The sequence below is a fragment of the Stenella coeruleoalba genome (genome assembly GCF_951394435.1).
Source record: "Stenella coeruleoalba genome assembly, chromosome: 14".
Taxonomy (NCBI): Eukaryota; Metazoa; Chordata; class Mammalia; order Artiodactyla; family Delphinidae; genus Stenella; species Stenella coeruleoalba.
Genome location: NC_137160.1, coordinates 78,896,850 through 78,917,785, shown reverse-complemented (window position 1 = coordinate 78,917,785; position 20,936 = coordinate 78,896,850). Strand labels below are relative to the sequence as shown.

At 43.2% G+C, this 20,936-nt stretch overlaps 2 protein-coding genes across 20 annotated transcripts in view; one reads left to right on the top strand and one right to left on the bottom strand.

Moving 5' to 3' along the window:
- Nucleotides 1-5,314, bottom strand: part of SUDS3 (SDS3 homolog, SIN3A corepressor complex component) — a 597,049-nt gene extending 591,735 nt beyond the window's left edge. For 14 of the 15 annotated variants that reach the window (XM_079942615.1, XM_079942614.1, XM_079942613.1 and 11 more), the window contains exons 1-2: nucleotides 5,005-5,272; nucleotides 2,453-2,522 (exon numbers count right to left, since the gene is read on the bottom strand). In XM_079942615.1, the coding sequence (XP_079798741.1) occupies nucleotides 2,453-2,522; nucleotides 5,005-5,146 (212 nt within the window). In that variant the 5' untranslated portion in view covers nucleotides 5,147-5,272. Of the gene's footprint in view, nucleotides 1-2,452; nucleotides 2,523-5,004 lie in introns of all 15 variants that reach the window. The other variant, XM_079942611.1, reaches the window with a different exon arrangement.
- A 3,562-nt stretch (nucleotides 5,315-8,876) lies between these two features.
- Nucleotides 8,877-20,936, top strand: part of TAOK3 (TAO kinase 3) — a 188,587-nt gene continuing 176,527 nt past the window's right edge. For all 5 annotated transcript variants that reach the window (XM_079942082.1, XM_079942078.1, XM_079942081.1 and 2 more), the window contains exon 1: nucleotides 8,877-9,155. The gene's annotated coding sequence lies outside the window, so the exon portion shown is untranslated. The remainder of the gene's footprint in view (nucleotides 9,156-20,936) is intronic.

Here is a 20,936-nt window from a genome sequence, read left to right as displayed (position 1 = left end):
AGAGAGAAAACTAAAGTCTGCTGGTGGTTTAAAATGTGCCCACAGCTAAAGGGATCAGAAAGGGACAAGGATTCTGTGGTTTGAATGGTATCCCAGCTTTGCAGATTCTCCGGTGTTCTCTCACCCTTAGAGAATCAGTCTAAAATCTACAAATACGAAGACATGCAAGTTTAAATAAATAAATGATAAACACAGTTAGGCAAGAACACACACAGAAAGACTGGAAGTGTGAAGCCATTTTCTTGGGGATTCAGAAGCGTGACATACACACGAAAACGTAAAAAGCGTTAAATGCAGGTCTCATATCAACTCTACAATCAGATCATAAGTTCCAAAGGAATAAGACTATGCCTCCAGCACATTTTTCTATATAGACAGCACTGCTGTGTAAGCACTGCGTTAATAAACCTTCACATCATTTTTAAAAACACTTCTCTTTTATGATCAGAGAAATGACAGCAATTCAGTAACAAAAGTTAAAATGCAGGATTTATTTGCAGCCCCAGTGGGATAAGAACACACAGTACACACAAAGCAAAAGAACCTGGCATGTTTTCACCCCCCTCACGGTGAATGGATTATAGGCAATTATATACCCTGGTAAGTCTGTTTGAATGGTGGATTTCACACGTCAGTCACGTTTCAGCAATATATTTGCTTCTACCAGAAAAACACCCCCCGGGCTTCCCTGGTGGCGCAGTGGTTGAGAGTCCGCCTGCCTATGCAGGGAACACGGGTTCGTGCCCTGGTCTGAGAAGATCCCACATGCCGCGGAGCGGCTGGGCCCGTAAGCCATGGCCGCTGAGCCTGCGCGTCCGGAGCCTGTGCTCCACAACGGGAGAGGCCACAACAGTGAGAGGCCCGCGTACCGCAAAAAAAAAAACCCCAAAAACCCCAATTTCACAGTGACAGAAACAGGACTTGCAACCAGTCCAACAGGTAACAGGCACAGCAGCCTCTCGATCACTCCAGTAAGGGCTGCAAACACAACCTGTCTGTCTACAGGCTGAGGAAGAGTAGGCAGAATCTCAGAATTACACGGAAGGCCTTTTTTGTTTTTTGTTTCGGCTGCGCTGCCCAGCATGTGGGATCTTACTTCCCTGACAAGGGATGGAACCCGCAGTCCCCCACATTGGAAGAGTGGAGTCTTAACCACTGGACCACCAGGGAAGTCTCAAGGCCTGATTCTTTTAGGGAGAATGCTGATGCTTTCAATGCTCATCTTGAATCACAAAGAGCATTCAATTTTAATCAAAATTATTTTCTACACCATCAAATATTAAGGGGTACGTTCACTTAAACACACCAAGTATAGGAGAGGGAAAGGATGAGTAAGCTGCACACAGGAAGTCAATATTTGGAACCCAATATTTAATTTTTTTTTTTTTTAATGTGAAGACCACTGGCCAGAGGGGGGAAATGGTGTTTAATTTTCCATATATAATTTTCCACCACAGTGAATGTGCCAGACTATGTCTTTGAATTCTTAGTAGGTCTTTGAAAGAGAGTATTAACAGATTCAAGAAGTAAACAACAACAACAAAATTCAGATTTGGAAAAAGAATAGGTATGTAAAAATACATCTCAAATGGGTCCAGGTAAGTCAGTAAGAAGCCTGGAGAGAGTACAAGTAAAATAAAAAGCCAGCACAGTTTCAGGGCTGAAGCTGTGAGAAAAATCACATCAGTTATTAAAGCAATCCTTTATTTGGCACTGGTCAGATCTAGCTGAGCTTCCCCTTTGGATTCCAAAGCGTGAAAAGGATGACAGAATCCAGATGATGGTCACAAAACATTCGTGTATACAGAAAACATTCTATAAGGAAAGGAATGTGGATCATCCAGTTTGATGGTAAAGAATTTAAAAAACAGAATCAAGATCCTCAAAATACATTCCACACATACTTATCAGATCTGTTATACTGTTTTGCCCAGAAGTTTCCGATTAGAGGGAGTGGTTTTAGTTTCTCTGAGGCGTGGCTCTGCTGGAGGCCTGGGTGCGGATGCGGGTAAGGGGAAAGGGCACTGGAGGAGTCTGGAGCCCTGCTCTCCAATCCTGGTCTCCCTGAGCTCTCCAGGCATCGCCGTCCAGCTAGTAGTCAGTGCTCAGGTGGGGTCACGCCCATCTAAGAACCAAGGAGCTGTGAAACACCATTTCCCCCCTCTGGGCAGTGGTCTTCACATTAAAAAAAAAAAAAAAAAAGGCAAGGGTTCTCTCCTGTTACATGGCCTTATTTCCCAGGAACATTTCCCTCCAGATTCTTTCTAGCCTTCCCTCAAAAGATTCTTATCACAGGAAGACTGATTAAATGTGACAAATTTAAAGGGGGGAAATTGCACACATATGCATTGTCTTTGGAAGCACTACGTGAAAACCATACATACGAAATCACTATTAAAGATGCCCTTGTCAATTCTGTATTCCAAAGAAGAAATGTAAAAACCATACTCACTGTTCCTTCATTTCTACATAGTCTTCTTCATCATGCTTTGCCAGGTCGGTTTCGCTAGCATCCTCAGTGTCTGTGTAAAAAATTAGGGAAGATTTGTTAAAATCGTAATTCGTAGAGTTGGTATCACCTGACACAGTGACACTTCACAAACTTCTATAAAATGAATTTATACTCAATGCAGGCCTGCGTGAAGCCATCAATGAAAAATATTACATCTAATTACTTCAGAAAAGAAAACGCCATTTCCAACTTGTACACAGCCAGATTCATCCAAAGAGCCTGCCTTTATCTGAAGTGCAGCCAGAGAACAGAGTGCATCAGACACAGGTGGTCACAGTCAAGGCTGCGACTTCAGAAGAAACAACACTGGCAGTTCAGTTAAAGGATATGTGGGTGTTAAGACTGGAAAACTACAGGCAGCAAGCCCTGCTCACTACTCCTAAACAACCTAGTATGTACATTCTCTTCTGGTAAATGCCAGTTTGAACCCCTAAAGGATTTTACATCATATATACAAAGGAGAATCCAAAACAATTAAAGGAACTCTAATAACCGAAATATTTTCAAAGGGAGAGGGAAGAAGACAAGAAGATCAAACAGAAACTGTTTCAGAACACTTTAAACATTGGTTTTAATTTTTTTAACATCTTTATTGGAGTATAATTGCTTTAAAATGTTGTGTTACTTTCTGCTGTATAACAAAGTGAATCAACTATATATATACATATATCCCCATATCCCCTCCCTCTTGTGTCTCCCTCCCACCCTCCCTATCCCACCCCTCTAGGTGGTCACAAAGCACCGAGCTGATCTCCCTGTGCTATGCGGCTGCTTCCCACTAGCTATCTATTTTACATTTGGTAGTGTATATATATCCATGCCACTCTCTCACTTCGTCCCAGCTTACCCTTCCCCCTCCCCGTGTCCTCAAGTCCATTCTCTACGTAAACATTGTTTTTAGAATAAGCAAACGGCTGGAGTGTCTACCTAACTTCAACAGCCCTACTTGAGGTGGGGGAACAAAAATCAATTTTTGCTTCACTACTCCCCCTTGTGGGCATTAAAAAACAGTACAAGTGATTCACATTCAAATTCTCTGGTTAAGCCTTGTCTTCAAATGTAGTTTAACCAGATTGTAATTCATTTCTTCAATTTCGTATCTTCACATACATATGACTTTTTTTTTTTTTTTTTTTTGCGGTACACGGGCCTCTCACTGTTGTGGCCTCTCCCGTTGTGGAGCACAGGCTCCGGACTTGCAGGCTCAGCAGCCATGGCTCACGGGCCCAGCCGCTCCACGGCATGTGGGATCTTCCCGGACCGGGGCACGAACCCGTGTCCCCTGCATAGGCAGGCGGACTCCCAACCACTGCGCCACCAGGGAAGCCCACAGCTGACTTTTTAAAGGTTGTTGCAGACTCAATTCTCCACCTACCTTTCCCCCTCCTTCAGTGAAGAAGCCTACCCAGAGCAGTCACGTGCCAGCCAGCCACAGTACTTGGCACTTGGGGAACTGAGATGAATAAAACATACTCCTGATTCCAAACAGCTGGTCTAGCTTTTATTCCACGGCCCTATTTTGTTCACCCATATGTTCGTCTCTTTTTATCTCCTCTTTTCTTCTCTCTTGCCCTTTCGTGTTTCCTCATCTTTCTCCTCCTGCAGCCAGCTCCTTCCTCCATTCCAGTGTTCCTCAAACTTACCAAGCTTATAAAGCCCAGTTTGAAAAGCCAGGCTCTCAGAGGCAGTAATCATAATGTAAAGAGTGTGGAACTGAAAACACAACACCTGAGGACCATTAAGCAAATCCCTATCTCCCGCCCCCCAACCCCGTGCCTGTTTCCCCAATGGTGAAAACTGAATATTAGACCAAGGACCAAGCCACGTGCTTTACACCTGTATCTCATTTTATTATCGCACCTACGCTAGTAAGTAGGTACTACTGACAGCCTCACTGCAGTTGGCGAAACTGGGGCTCGGAAAGCTAAGTATTATAAATTGTCTAATATTAAGCTGGGTTCAGTGAGCCAAATTTACACCTAATTCGATTTGCCTGGTTCCAGCCCTCGTACTTTTAACCAACCTGTCCCGCACTGCCCAAAGTAGGGCTGACTTAAGCATTTCCCCGGGGTAGGGGGAGAGAGGCACCTTGGTAACTAGAAAGCTAAACCGGGCTTTGCTCTGATCCTCTCAGGAACTAAATAGAGAAGAGTACTCCGTGGACCCAATGAATGGCTTTCTCATTCCAACCAGTGAAGACCTGAGATTCAGAGACAGCTGGGGGAAGAGGGGCAGAATCTTAAAGGGAACTACAGCTCTGACAACAGCTTCTTAAGGCCCTTCTCCGCATAACTGTAGGGATAAAACGTCCTCAGGGCTTCGCCTTCCACAGCACCTGTCGGGATAACTTCCGGGAGCCGCGCTCCTCCCGGCGGCCCCTCCAGCCGCCCCCAAACCCCAGAGGTCGCCCCGCCCCTCTCCCAGGCAGCCCCACCCCCTCCCACTGCTGTCCCATCCCCGCCCGGGGTTGTCCGGCCCGCGGGAAAACGTACCTTCGTCCGACTCGCGGCCCCGGCAGCTGCGCTCGTCATCCTCGGCGCTCTCCAGCTCTTCGTCCTCCTCGGGGTAGTACTCCGGAGCCGGCGGCGCTCCAGCCGGGGCCGGAGCTGGAGCTAACAGCCCCGCAGCACTCATGTCGCCTCTGCCCGCAGCTGAGCGTGCCACCCGGGATCCGCGGCCGCGCGCCCTGCGGACTCCACGTCCGCGTAGCAGCGCCCGAGGGAGCCGCCAACTCGAAGAGCCGGAGCCGCGGCTACCCCTTCCCTGTCTTCGCCAAGCTCCGCCCCGCGCGCTCGCTCTCGGCAACGGGGACCTCGCGCCGGTGGCGACTTCCGGGTCGGGAGCTGCCCGAGGACCGCCTGACTCTGCTATCCTAGAGGGAGTAGAGAGGCCGCCTGACGCCCCCTTCGCCTTAACCCCATCTCCTTCATCGCCGTCTTTAAAATCCTCAACGGGTAGTGGAGAAAGGCGGAGACAGGCTCTCTGGAGTTAGGCAAATCCTTGGGTAGGCCCAACCGCGGCAAGGACCCCGAAGCTCAGAGGCCACTTTCGAAAACAGCCGCTAGGCGTCGCCTGGAGCCAAAACTAAAGAGGTTTTTTTTTTTTTTTAAGGGCCTTGTGAGGCAGAAGATTTGAAGGGCTCTTGGCAGGTGGAGGTGGTCTCTTTAATTTAAACAGGTGAACGACATGAACCGTCCCATTTATAGGTCGGGAAACCTAGACATTTAGAGTTCGTGTAATCATCCCGAAGAAAAGGAGCGTGGCTCCTCCCCTGACTGATTAGAGCTTTATTAAGAACTAAAATAAAAACGAGGATGCTAATATTCCATCCTGGGGTCAGTAAAACTGTATTTTCCCAGTCGGTGGGAGTCCTTTCTTTTTGTGTAGGTTTGTTCAATACGGTATTATCCCGACTTTACAGATGAGAAAAGAGCTGTCAATTGCCTTTAAAAAAAAAAAAAAGCGTCCAGGCTGCCTTGTTTAGACTCTCAGACCCAGGTCCTCTACAGTACAGCTGCCTCATATTTCTCAGAATATAAATTTTTTAAAAGGTGGTTTTCCCCAATCCAATAACTTGCTAACCAACTCTCAACTGAGCAAGTGGAACATTTGCCTGCAGAAAGTTAATTAGGCTCAGGAAAGGAAGGTGCTAGCTGGTAACTTGGAAAACAAGAGAGTTGAATATCTGCATGAATTAATTTGTGTGATTATCTCTGAGTAGAAGGGGACACGGTGTTATAAGCTTTGCTTAATGAACAAATTGAGGATGTCCTTTGTCTTGGTGTGTGTAGCAAGAAAAGGGATGGTTAATGGTTTGTCCAAAGTAACCCTACTCTTTACGTTGCACCCAAGTCTCCATAGAAAAAAAAAAGTAACGTACAAGCAGTAAACTTGAACACAGATGTAAAAGCCAGACTGGAACCCAGTATTCTCATTCTCAGATCCTTTGTGACCAAATTTATCTCTGAATTGGCCCCCACAGAGTCTCCTCAAAGTGAAAAAATATATTCTCATCCCGTTTATTTTAACATTTGTTATTTTCTACCTTGTTATAATTAAAATCTTGCCTATACTTGTGAGGGATTCTTCCTCCCAACAAAACTCAAGAATTTTCAGAATGGAATGCTGCAATGCTAAATAAGAGGCATTCTCATGGCTCCCTGTGGGTCCACCGTCAACATTTAAACTAGAATTTCAAAGCTGTCTCTTGTCCAAAGGATGAAGTTATTTTCTTTATGCTGTTAGGTCACGTCTAAATTATTTGTAATTGACTATCTTGACCAACTTGCGTTTCCATCAATAGCAATAATCATAGACCAAACCAAGCACCAACATTTTAAAAATGAGAGTTCATCAATACAATGATATATCGATTTTTTTAAAAAAGAGTTGATATCATTGCTAATTGGTTTCCTTTCAAGACACTGGCATTTTTATCTTGCTAACATTTTGTCTTCTTTTTAAAAAATATTCATTTATTTATTTGGTTGCACAGGGTCTTAGTTGCGGCACATGGGCTCCTTAGTTGTGGCATGTGAACTCTTAGTTGCAGCATGCACGTGGGATCTAGTTCCCTGACCAGGGATCTAGTTCCCTGACCAGGGATCGAACCTGGGCCCCCTCCTTGTGAGCATGGAGTCTTATCCACTGCGCCACCAGGGAAGTCCCACATCTTATCTTCTTGGCTGCAAATAACATCTGTTAATGATCATGCATTTTTTTATATGACTAGACAGAACTGAATACTTGCGTTGTGAAAATCTACCCCATTTCTTCTGTCCATATTGCAACTGGTAGCATCAACACTCAGTAAAGGATGAGGACCTAGTCAAAAAAATTCTCTCATGACTTTAGTCTTACCCAACTTTTATAGTTGTCTAATATGATTTTGGACAGTCTGTAAAAATCAAGTTCCCTTAAAACCAAGTACCCTTTTTACCACCTTAAAATCACTCTACATCCCTTCCCAAAATGGCACTCAGTCACATCGCTCAGGAGACATCTACATCCAAATTCATTTTAGAGGAAGTACTGCCAGCACTCTTCTACAGGCCCTGTCTACATACCCTAACACTCAAATCTTAAAGGGGAGCATCTTAATTGGAATGGGTATGATTTTAAAACACTAGGAAAAACATGAATAGTGTTTAGAACACAAATTTTGTTAGCAGGAGTTAAAAAAGAGTTAATGATGGAAAGTTTTCTAAGAGCTAAGTCCTGCATACATCTGACAATGCTTAGGAACAAACTGTGTTCCTGAAGTGAAACAATGTCTTCACAAATTTCATAAACTTTAGGATTTAGGGGTGAAGGTAGCAGTTTTCAGTTTCCAGTATTGATTTAATCAACATATCCAGTTTCACAAAAAATATATAAAGAATGGCTCCGAGTTAACACCATGCACTTTCTCCCCTGGCAAGCTCCATCTTGCAGCTTGGATCAAGATGGGTCTCTGGTTATCACGAGTTGCACTTGGGTCAAAGTTCATTATACTTTGGCCACTAGTTCCCACAAAATCATTAAAATCATTTCCTGTGGCCCTGAAAAAGAATATGTTGAACAGGCTTACTGAAGCCTTGCTAAAGCTAACAAGGGTTCCCCTACCACACAGTTCCTGTTCCTACTTGTCAAAATGATTATCATAACCCACAAAGTGAGTATTTCTTAAGTTTTGTCCTTGTACCTATCAAAATGTGCCCCGTCAGTGTTGAGTGCCTGTGTGCTGAGTATGCATCTAGTACATAGATTTTTTTCCCCCAACAGCATCAAACTAACGTCTCTAGAACGCAGTGCAAGTAAGGGCAACTCCCTTGCCAAAGATATAAAAGACTTTAAATCCAGGAAATTTACAAGTCCTGAGTAAATAAATGCCATTATTAATTTGTGGTAGAATTACTTAGCTGTGCCAGGTCTAACGGGGGAATGGGGGCCTGAAAGGCTCTAACATGGTGGTCCCAGGGAGTCCCAGAGGGCCTCGGCCTCTGGGAGTCTCCCAAGAAAAGTAAAGGCTCAGTGGGGAGTGCCATGAACTTTGACCCCAACTCAGCACAAACAAGGCAGACCGCACCCGAGGCGGGCCAGTGGGTAACTGAAGTTGCAAGCTCTTCCGCATCTGAGGAAACCCCGCCCCGTCCCGCACCGCCCACCTTCAACTTCGCCAATCCTTGGGCGCCATCGACAGCTCGGTGTCCCAGGCACCTCCAATCAAGTACCTATATCCGGCCCCAGGTCTGCGCCCCACGATCAGGGAAGGTCAGTAGAGAGCCTATCGGAGCCTGTCTGGGGGCGTGGTCGGGGGCAGGGGGCGGGCGGGCTGGGACGGCGGGGCGGAGCGCGCTCGGCGCAATCGGGTGCGATTGGCCACCCCTGGCAGGAGCCGCACCTCGGACAGCAGCAGCGGCGGCCGCGGGAGGGTCCGTGTGGCTCCCGGTGGTGGCGGCGGCGGCTGTGGGGACCTGCGTGAGAGAGTGGGACCCGACGCGGAGACCGCGGGCGGAGGTTCCGCGCGGCCGGACCCGACACTCAACGACTGGACCCGGGGATCCACCGGGGAACAAGCGGCAGAAGAGCGACTCGGTAACAAGTGTGGGAGAGGAAGCGGCGGCGGCGACGCCGGGCCCGGGGTGGTGACAGCAGGTCTGAGGTGAGAGCACCGGGGCGCGGAGAGGTGACAGAATGAGTCGGGGCGAGGGGACCCAGGGCGGAGTGGGGTCGGCGAGGACCCGAGTGAGGGGAGTTCCGGGAGTGGGTTTGACAGTCTGGACTGTGGAGAGGAGATCCCCAGAGGGGCCGGCCCCGCGGGTCTGAGAGGGAGACCCCGAGAGGACTTGGGACAGAGCGGGTGTGAAGGGAGGGGACCCCCAGAAGGACTGGAAAAGTGGGTCTGAAGGGGCACCCCCAGAGGAGCCAGGACAGTGGTTCTCAAGGGAGGGTACCCTGAAATGGGCAAGGACAGCGGCTCTCAGCGGCAAGGGGACCCCGAGAGGGCTTGGGACAGCAGGTGTGTTGGAGGACCCCGAGAGGGGCTGGAACAGCGACTGTGACGGGGGACCCCGCGGGGGCTGGGGACCCGGGTCTGAGCGGGGACCCGGGGGGCGTGCGGTGGAGGCGCGGCCCCGCCCCGCTTGGGTGAGAAGAGGGGGCCTGGGTCCGGGTCGCGGCGCCGGGTGAGTCGGGACAGCCGGCCTCCGCTCCCCGGGTGCACTCAGACGAGCTTCCTAAGGGCGGAGTGGGAGACGGGGGATCGCCTGAGCCCCCGTGACTCTGTGGGTGACTCTAAGGAAAGGGGATTATGTAATGAGACATCTTCTAGGAGAACGCGCAGGCTGGAGGGTCTGGCCGAAGCGCGGGGATCTTGGAAAGGGCAGGAGCGAGGGGCTGGGGACCTCTTCTCACTGGCCCCCTGGCTTCCCGTTTGTTTCTCCGAGTTGGGCTTGGATGCCTTGAAAGTGAGGGGCTTCCTGAACTCGATAGCTTCATCAGGATGAGAAAGTTGGAGAGGACTTCTTTAACTCACCGCAAACCGAGTGGAAAGGGAAAGGGACCCTTTTGGAGATGCAGGTTTTGGGTTAATTAGGCTGTTGATTTTGATAGACCCTGCCTTTTTCACTTCGGCTCAGCAGAGAGCTTAGAAAGTTTTTCAGGTTCGGCAGCACGTCCGTATCAGTGTTTACAATGCAGACTCAAAGGAACTATATACTAAGGTGGACTGTTTATCTTTGATGTGTTGGAAAGATAGTTGGAAGATCGAACTAAATTTTGAAAAGAGGTTTTGGAGTCGCCAAACTAACAGCACTTTCCAATTGGATTTCTAATTCTAAAAGCTACCAGGACTGAGTTTTAGACATAATTCCAGGACAGGCTAAGGATAGAGATAAGCCTATTTAAACCGGACACCGTACGCGCTGGTGGGAGGCAAGTGTGTGTCTATTAAAATGCTGAAACGAATAGTGGAAAGCGATAGGGGGTGGGAATTGGGGGGCAGCCTCCTACTTTGATGGATATGAAAATTAAACTAATGACCAGGCTAGTTGTTTGGAATACTTAGGATTGTTAATACCGCCCCGACTACTTCTCGAATGTTCTCTTGAATGCACACGCTTTGTTACGGTTGCACACAGCAGTTTTGCATTTGAATGTTTTAACCTCTTTTTCTCTGTGTTGCTTCTCCTCACCCCGTATCGTTGCGACGAGCTTCTTTTTCATAGAAGCAGACTTAGAAAATGATGGTTTGGGGGAAATACTAGGGAATGTAATTATTCTATCATTTTGCAGTTATTTAGATATCTTCTTTGTTTCAGGTTTAGAATAATGTCTTATTGGAAGCCTTTGCCCATGTTCAGTAATGGGCAACTAAGAGGAAGAAAGGAATGCTGTACTGTTTTCCAAAGACATAATGTAGAAGGCTTACAGAGAACTGCCTATTTAAATCCAAGACAAAAATTACTGAAGACATCTTACATCAGGGTGATAATAAGTAGAGGGAATGTGTCATTTGAGGATTCTTATTTGATATTACCTGATGCAGAACAGTTTTTATATGGTTTCAGAGAGCATGGAGCTTGGTGTGGTTATGAAAGTTCCACCAACTAGACGTCCTCCCCTAAGAAACAGAAGTTATGGAGGTGAGGGGAACAACACAAATACAAATTTAAAATATGAGACACTATATTTAAGATGTATTAAGTGTAACTTCTTTTACATTAAATTTATTTTTCCAGAACCCTAGGTAGAATTCAAGTAAAAGTAAGGTCAGCTAACTCAAGAGGGTTATTTACAAGGGGCATGTATTCCTTATGTAGGGCATGTAACCTAGGAGTTGGTATTTGGAAGGATTGGGAATCTCAGTAACAGTAATTCTGCAAAGTAATAGAAATGTTTAAATGTTTGAGCATATAAGCTCTTGCATCATGCTTGTTAGCTCATTTCTGTCTGGTGCAAATGAAAAGTGTCATTGTAATAGAGTTTTTAGTGATAGGAAGGGTCTATAGTAACTATTCCCAGGGACAGGGGGTGGGGGTGGCGGGTAGGTTAGGAAGGTAGGAATTCTGTGGGAATTTATTTTCATTTGTTTCACAAAATAAAACTACACTTTGAGAAGCTATTAATATGTAAGTTAGTTACACCTATGCTCATTTTAACTCTTTTCTTTTCAATTGAAAGATATAATCAAAAGAAGAGTTAAGAAGGAGCCTTACACTTCCATATGAGCGGTTATAGCCACCGGAGAATGCAGGTTCTTTTTGGTGTAGAGTTCTTAAACTATCCTTAGTCTTAGTTTAGCAGGATGCAAGTAGTGCCCAGTAAATACAATAACCCACTTTATACTTTCTTTACCACTTGAGTCATATACAGTCAAACCATTGTAATCTCAGAGTCTACCTTGATATCTAATTTGGTTTAATGTTTAAGCCAACCTGAATAAAAGTTCTCATTGCTTGTCAGTGTTCATACTTGTTGGCTTCAGTGGTATGAGAGAATGAATGAAAACTAACTATTGGTACTTTAGAGTCTGTTTATTTAGAGTTTATTTTAGAGCCATTAAAAGCATCTTTCCTTTATAGTCTTTTCTTCCACTCTTTGTTTCTTCCCTCCCCCTAAAAAGAAAGCACACTGACAGACAGACAGAGGGAAAGCTTCCATCGAAAAGTGCTTTGTGACTGTCCTAAGAGAAAACTTCTTTTCAATCTTCAGTGAGAGAGTCCCCTCAATCAGAGAGGATAGTTTTGAATTAGTAACTTTGAGTTATGGGATAATGTACAGTTTAGTTTTGTGATTATTTAATTATAACATCCATTTAATTGGTTACTTTGTCATTTGTAAGGATACATTAAAAGTTTGTTACTATTCTTAAACTCAGAGTGACCTTAGTAAAAAAAATTTAATGTCTAACTAATTATGGATTAGATGTGTTGAATATATGGGCCAAAACGTGATGTAAGTCATTTACAAGCTATGGGCAACCAAGTTAAAAACAAGTATTCAGAATTTTTATGATAGTAGGAATTAAATTGATAAATTTTATCATTCCAGGTACATGTTATTAAAGTTACCTAAATACTTTCTTTTTTTTTTTTTTTTTTTTTGCGGTACGCGGGCCTCTCACTGTTGTGGCCTCTCCCATTGCGGAGCACAGGCTCTGGACTCGCAGGCTCAGCGGCCATGGCTCACGGGCCCAGCCGCTCCGCAGCATGCGGGATCCTCCCGGACCGGGGCATGAACCCCTGTCCCCTGCATCGGCAGACAGACCCCCAACCACTGCGCCACCAGGGAAGCCCTACCTAAATACTTTATAAATCAACCTAATGCATTTTTTTCTGCCTGACCTGAGATTTGTTAGAGACATTGGAGTATATTTAAAGTCTGTGTAAATTATTTCTATTTTACAACAGAATGACATAGGAGTCAGTTTTTTGATTTAACACAGATCTGCTCCTAACCATGGTCTGTCTCACAAATACACGTTTATCACCCCCAGAGTGAGTGAGAAAAGGAAGATGCCTTGGAATAAACATTTTACACCTAGCAAAACCTACTCCCATGTGGCCCATGTGGCTTTAGCTCCTAACCCTAGGAATTGACATACTGGTGTCTAATGTTTGGGGCCCTTTCACCTCACCCCTGGCCTCAGTGAAAATGATGGATACCAAAATCAACCCCATATTTGTTATGCTTATTATTTTAGTCAATTATCAAAGTACTCATTGGAAGACTTCAATTTTACTTCTTTCCACTGTTTTTGATGGACAACGGGATAACCTTTTATTTCCAAATCAAACTAGGACTCTGCAGTATTTATTTTTATATGTGTCACTTTCTGTCTAGTAACACTGGCTTTGGTCCATAGCAATCAAGGCTTATGACAATTCAAATACATTTTATTTACCCATTACAATAGATGGCACTAATCAAGGAAGAATGCTCTTAAATAAAGTAATAACCTCATTAGTCTTGGGAGTAGGCACACAAAACAGAATTGGAGTTCATGGCCAATTTTCCATTCTATTCTGAACATTAGCCTTTACTTTTTGAAGACTTTGTGTGTAAATACACAAATATTTCCCCAAACCACATAAATATAGTTTTTAGCTGATCTGGGTCAAGACTTAATAGCAGAGATACAAAATTACATTATGCTTCACGTACCTTTATGCGTCCCATGTCTCTTGTGAAAATTTCTCTTCTGTCACTGTATACCAGTTCCTTGTTTACATGTGTTTTTCTTTCACCAATTTGTGAGCACGTTGAGGTTAGAGATGGTCTTGATCATCTTTGCATCCCCACGCCAAGTATAGTACCAGGCACAGAGTATGAAGGATGCTCACTAGATGTCAACTGAATGAGTGAATGAATTAATAATCAGTAAATTAGTAGATTATATTTATGTTCACATTTAGTTTCTTTTTTTTTAGAATTTTATTTAATTTTTATACAGCAGGTTCTTATTAGTCATCAATTTTATACACATCAGTGTATACATGTCAATCCCAATCGCCCAGTTCATCACACCACCACACCCACCCCCACACAGCTTTCCCCTCTTGGTGTCCATATGTTTGTCCTCTACATCTGTGTCTCGATTTCTGCCCTGCAAACCGGTTCATCTGTACCATTTTTCTAGGTTCCAAATATATGCGTTAACATACGATATTGGTTTTTCTCTTTCTGACTTCACTCTGTATGACAGTCTCTAGATCCATCCACGTCTCAACAAATAACCCAATTTCGTTCCCTTTTATGGCTGAGTAATATTCCATTGTATATAAGTACCACAACTTCTTTATCCATTTGTCTGTTGATGGGCACTTAGGTTGCTTCCATGACCTAGCTGTTGTAAATAGTGCTGCAGTGAACATTACGGTGCATGTGTCTTTTTGAATTATGGTTTTCTCTGGGTATACGCCCAATAGTGGGCTTGCTGGATCATATGGTAATTCTATTTTTAGTTTTTTAAGGAACCTCCATACTGTTCTCCATAGTGGCTGTATCAATTTACATTCCCACCAACAGTGTAAGAGGGTTCCCATTTCTCCATACCCTCTCCAGTATTTGTTGTTTGTAGATTTTCTGATGATGCCCATTCGGACTGGTGTGAGGTGATACCTCATTGTAGTTTTGATTTGCATTTCTCTAATAATTAGTGATACTGAGCAGCTTTTCATGTGCTTCTTGGCCATCTATATGTCTTCTTTGGAGAAATGTCTATTTAGGTCTTCTGCCCATTTTTGGATTGGGTTGTTTGTTTTTTTAATATTGAGCTGCATGAGCTGTTTATATATTTTGGAGATTAATCCTTTGTCCATTGATTTGTTTGCAAATATTTTCTCCCATTCTGAGGGTTGTCTTTTTGTCTTGTTTATGGTTTCCTTTGCTGTGCAAAAGCTTTGAAGTTTCATTAGGTCCCATTTGTTTATTTTTGTTTCTATTTCCATTACTCTAGGAGGTAGATCAAAAAAGATCTTACTGTAATTTATGTCAAAGAGTGTTCTGCCTATGTTTTCCTCTGAGAGTTTTATACTGTCCGGTCTTACATTTAGGTCTCTAATCCATTTTAGGTTTATTTTTGTGTATGGTGTTAGGGAGTGTTCTAATTTCATTCTTTTACATGTAGCTGTCCTGTTTTCCCAGCACCACTTATTGAAGAGACTGTCTTTTCTCCATTATGTATCCTTGTCCGCTTTGTCATAGATTAGCTGACCATAGGTGTGTGGGTTTATCTCTGGGCTTTCTATCTTGTTCCATTGATCTATATTTCTGTTTTTTGTGCCAGTACCATATTGTCTTCATTACTGTAGCTTTGTAGTATAGTCTGAAGTCAGGGGATCTGATTCCTCCAGCTCTGCTTTTTTCCCTCAAGACTGCTTTGGCTCTTCGGGGTCTTTTGTATCTCCATAAATATTTTAAGTTTTTGGGGTTTTTTTGGTTCTAGTTCTGTAAAAAATGCCATTGGTGGGCTTCCCTGGTGGTGCAGTGGTTGAGAGTCCGCCTGCCAATGCAGGGGACACAGGTTCGTGCCCCAGTCTGGGAAGATCCCACATGCCATGGAGCGTCTGGGCCCGTGAACCATGGCCACTGAGCCTGCGCGTCCGGAGCCTGTGCTCCACAACAGGAGAGGCCACAACAGTGAAAGGCCCGTGTACCACAAAAAAAAAAAAAAAAAAATGCCATTGGTAATTTGATAGGGATTGCATTGAATCTGTAGATTGCTTTGAGTAGTATAATTGTTTTCACAATGTTGATTCTTCCAATCCAAGAACAAGAACATGGTATATCTCTCCATCTGTTGATATCATCTTTAATTTCTTTCATCAGTGTCTTATAGTTTTCTGCATACAGGTTTTTTGACTCCCTAGGTAGGTTTATTCGTAGGTATTTTATTCTTTTTGTTGCAGTGGTAAATGGGTGTGTTTCCTTAATTTCTCTTTCAGATTTTTCATCATTAGTATATAGGAATGCAAGAGATTTCTGTGCATTAATTTTGTATCCTACAACTTTACCAAGTTCATTGATTAACTCTAGTAGTTTTCTGGTGGCATCTTTAGGATTCTCTATGTATAGTATCATGTCATTTGCAAACAGTGACAGTTTTACTTCTTCTTTTCCAATTTGTATTCCTTTTATTTCTTTTTCTCCTCTGATTGCCATGGCTAGGAGTTCCAAAACTACCTTGAATAATAGTGGTGAGAGTGGACATCCTTGTCTTGTTCCTGATCTTAGAGGAAATGCTTTCAGTTTTTCACCACTGAGAATGATGTTTGCTGTGGGTTTCTCGTATATGGCCTTTATTATGTTGAGGTAGGTTCCCTCTATGCCCACTTTCTGGAGAGCTTTCATCATAAATGGGTGTTGAATTTTGTCAAAAGCTTTTTCTGCATCTATTGAGATGATCATATGGTTTTTATTCTTCAATTTGTTAGTATGGTGTATCACATTGTTTGATTTGTGTATATTGAAGAATCCTTGCATCCCTGGGATAAATCCCACTTGGTCATGGTGTATGATCCTTTTAATGTGTTGTTGGATTCTGTTTGATAGTATTTTGTTGAGGATTTTTGCATCTATATTCATCAGTGATATTGGTCTGTAATATTCATTTTTTGTAGTATCTTTGTCTGGTTTTGGTATCAGGGTGATGGTGGCCTCATAGAATGAGTTTGGGAGTGTTCTTTCCTCTGCAGTTTTTTGGAAGAGTTTGAGAAGGATGGGTGTTAGCTCTTCTCTAAATGTTTGACAGAATTGTCCTGTGAAGCCATCTGGTCCTGGACTTTTGTTTGTTGGAAGATTTTTAATCACAGTTTCAATTTCATTACTTGTGATTGGTCTGTTCATATTTTCTATTACTTCCTGGTTCCGTCTTGGAAGGTTATACTTTTCTAAGAATTTGTCCATTTCTTCCAGGTTGTCCATTTTATTGGCATTCTGTTGCTTGTAGTAGTCTCTTAGGATGCTTTGTATTTCTGCAGTGTCTGTTGTAACTTCTCCTTTTTCATTTCCAATTTTATTGATTTGAGTCCTCTCCCTCTTTTTCTTGATGAGTCTGGCTAATGGTTTATCAATTTTGTTTACCTTCTCAAAGAACCAGCTTTTAGTTTTATTGATCTTTGCTATTGTTTTCTTTGTTTGTATTTCATTTATTTCTGCTCTGATCTTTGTTGTTTCTTTCCTTCTGCTAACTTTGGGTTTTGTTTGTTCTTCTTTCTCTAGTTCCTTTAGGTGTAAGGTTAGATTGTTTATTTGAGATTTTTCTTGTTTCTTGAGGTAGGCTTGTATAGCTATAAACTTCCTTCTTAGAACTGCTTTTGCTGCATCCCATAGGTTTTGGATTTTCGTGTTTTCATTGTCATTTTTCTCTAGGTATTTTTTGATTTCTTCAGTAATCTGTTGGTTATTTAGTAACGTATTGTTTAGCCTCCATGTGTTTGTGTTTTTCACATTTTTTTCCCTATAATTGATTTCCAATCTCATCATTGTGGTCAGAATAAATGCCTGATATGATTTTAATTTTCTTAAATTTACTGAGTCTTGATTTGTGACCCAAGATGTTATCTATCCTGGAGAATGTTCCGTGCACACTTGAGAAGAAAGTGTAATCTGCTGTTTTTGGATGGAATGTCCTATAAATATCAATTAAATCTATCTGGTCTATTGTGTCATTTAAAGATTCTGTTTCCTTATTTATTTTCATGTTGGATGATCTGTCCACTGGTGTAAGTGAAGTGTTAAAGTCCCCCACTATCATTGTTTTATTCTGAATTTCCTCTTTTATAGCTGTTAGTAGTTGCCTTCTGTATTGAGGTGCTCCTATGTTGGGTGCTTATATATTTATAATTGTTATATCTTTTCTTGGATTGATCCCTTAATCATTATGTAGTGTCCTCCCTTGACTCTTATAATATTCTTTATTTTAAAGTCTATTTTATCTGATATGAGTATTGCTACTCCAGCTTTCTTTTGATTTCCATTTGCATGGAATATCTTTTTCCATCTCCTCACTTTCAGTCTGTATGTGTCCCTAGGTCTGAAGTGGGTCTCTTATAGACAGCATATATATGGGTCTTGTTTTTGTATCCATTCAGCAAGCTTGTGTCTTTTGGTTGGAGTATTTAATCCATTCACGTTTAAGGTAATTGTCGATGTGTATGTTCCTATTACCATTTTCTTAATTGTTTTGGGTTTGTTTTTGTAGGTCCTTTTCTTCTCTTGTGTTTCCTACTTAGAGAAGTTCCTTTAGCATTTGTTGTAGAGCTGGTTTGGTGGTGCTGAATTCTCTTAGCTTTTGCTTCTCTGTAAAGCTTTTGATTTCTCCATCGAATCTGAATGAGATCCTTGCCCAGCAGAGTAATCTTGGTTGTAGGTTCTTCCCTTTCATCACTTTAAGTATATCATGCCACTCCCTTCTGGCCTGTAGAGTTTCTGCTGAGAAATCAGCTGTTAACCTTATGGGAATTCCCTTGCATGTTATTTGTCGTTTTCCCTTGCTGCTTTCAATAATTTTTCTTTGTCTTTAACTTTTGCCAGTTTTATTATTATGTGTCTTGACGTGTTTCTCCTTGGGTTTATCCTTTATGGGACTCTGAGCTTCCTGGACTTGGGTGGCTATTTCCTTTCCCATGTTAGGGAAGTTTTTGACTATAATCTCTTCAAATATTTTCTCAGGTCCTTTCTCACTCTCTTCTCCTCCTGGGACCCCTATAATGCGAATGTTGTTGCATTTAATGTTGTCCCAGAGGTCTCTTAGGCTGTCTTCATTTCATTTCATTCTTTTTATTCTGTTCTTCAGCAGTGAATTCCACCATTGTGTCTTTCAGGTCACTTATCCATTCTTCTGCCTCAGTTATTCTGCTGTTGATTCCTTCTAGTGTATTTTTCATTCCAGTTATTGTATTGTTCATCTCTGTTTCTTTGTTCTTTAATTCTTCTAGGTCTTTGTTAAACATCTCTTGTATCTTCTCGATCTTTGCCTCCATTCTTTTTCCGAGGTCCTGGATCGTCTTCACTATCATTATTCTGAATTCTTCTTCTGGAAGGTTGCCTATCTCCACTTCATTTAGTTGTTTTTCTGGGGTTTTAGCTTGTTCCTTCATCTGGTACATAGCCTTCTGCCTTTTCATCTTGTGTATCTTTCTGTGAATGTGGTTTTTGTTCCACAGGCTGCAGGATTGTAGTTCTTCTTGCTTCTGCTGTCTGCCCTCTGGTGGATGAGGCTATCTAAGAGGTTTGTGCAAGTTTCCTGATGGGAGGCACTGGTGTTGGGTAGGGCTGGGTGTTGCTCTGGTGGGCAGAGCTCAGTAAAACTTTAATCCACTTGACTGATGATGGGGTGGGCTGGGTTCCCTCCCTGTTGGTTGTTTGGCCTGAGGCAACCCAACACTGCTGCCTACCTGCGGTCTTTGGTGGTGCTAATGGCGGATTCTTGGAGGGCTCACGCCAAGGAGTACTTCTGAGAACTGCTGCTGCCAGTGTCCTTGTCCTCAGGGTGAGCCACAGCCACCCACCGCCTCTGCAGGAGACCCTCCAACCCTAGCAGGTAGGTCTGGTTCAGTCTCCCCTGGGGTCACTGCTCCTTCCCCTGGGTCCCGATGTGCACACTACTTTGTATGTGCCCTCCAAGAGCAGAGTCTGTTTCCCCCAGTCCTGTCAGAGTACTGCAATCAAATCCCTCTAGCCTTCAAAGTCTGATTCTCTAGGAATTCCTCCTCCCGTTGCCAGACCCCCAGGTTGGGAAGCCTGACATGGGGCTCAGAACCTTCACTCCAGTGGGTCGGCTTCTGTGGTATAAATGTTCTCCAGTTTGTGAGTCACCCACCCAGCAGTTATGGGATTTGATTTTATTGTGATTGTGCCCCTCCTACCGTCTCATTGTGGCTTCTCCTTTGTCTTTGGATGTGGGGTATCTTTTTTGGTGAGTTCAAGTGTCTTCCTGTCGATGATTGTTCAGCAGTTAGTTGTGATTCTGGTGTTCTTGCAAGAGGGAGTGAGAGCACGTCCTTCTACTCTGCCATCTTGGTTCAGGCTCCCCACGCTTAGTTTCTTATCTTCACTGAGGGCTTTTAGTACATCAGAAGGGTGTTAAAATAGTGATTCTGTTGGAACACAAGAACAAATGTTAGCATTATTTATCTGCCATGTAAGAAACAGCATGATAGTGTGAATTGGAAAGAGAAAGGGCCTCAGACTCAGAGAGACCTAGGCACCTATTTTCGCTTTGTCACTATGCCAGCTGGCTTACCCTTGTTAAGTTACTTAAGTCTTTAAAGCTGTCAATTCTCTCATCTATAAAATAAGAATACAGAACTCACAAGATTCTTATAAGGAATAAATGAAGCAATTTATGTAAAGCACCAAATGCAGTGATAAATGCATAGGAAGCGTTTAATAAGTGGTAGCTGCTTATTATTTTAATCACTTGAAACAATTTTTTAGTGCTGTTTTTTGCTTTACTCTCAGTATCTAATCACTTGCTGAATCCTACAGCTCCTGGCTCCAAAAAGAATAATTAAGAGATTCATACATAGGGAAACTGAGCCTCAGGGTGAGTGACTTCCCAAGGCCATACAGACAGAGATAAACTTGACCACTGTGGCCTAGATCTGTTTTTTCAACTGAAGACACTTTTTACTTTATACCTCTTAAAGGTCCAAGAAAGAGCTAATGAGAGCCCTAATAATGGGCTAGGGAAGGACTGTGACAATTTTCCAGCCTCCTTCTTTTTCGTCCTTCCTATATACACTGTTGCTCTCTTATTTCCCCCTAGGGTACAGCTGTGATTTTGTCACTCCTGTGTTCAAAACCTTTAATACCCCTTGGCCTACTAAATTCAGTACAGATTTATCAACCTGTTTGGGGGCTTTGGGATTCCTAGAGCCCCATAATCTATCTATACCTGTATCTATATATCTATGTCTGTCTCCTGTGCCCCGGCCAG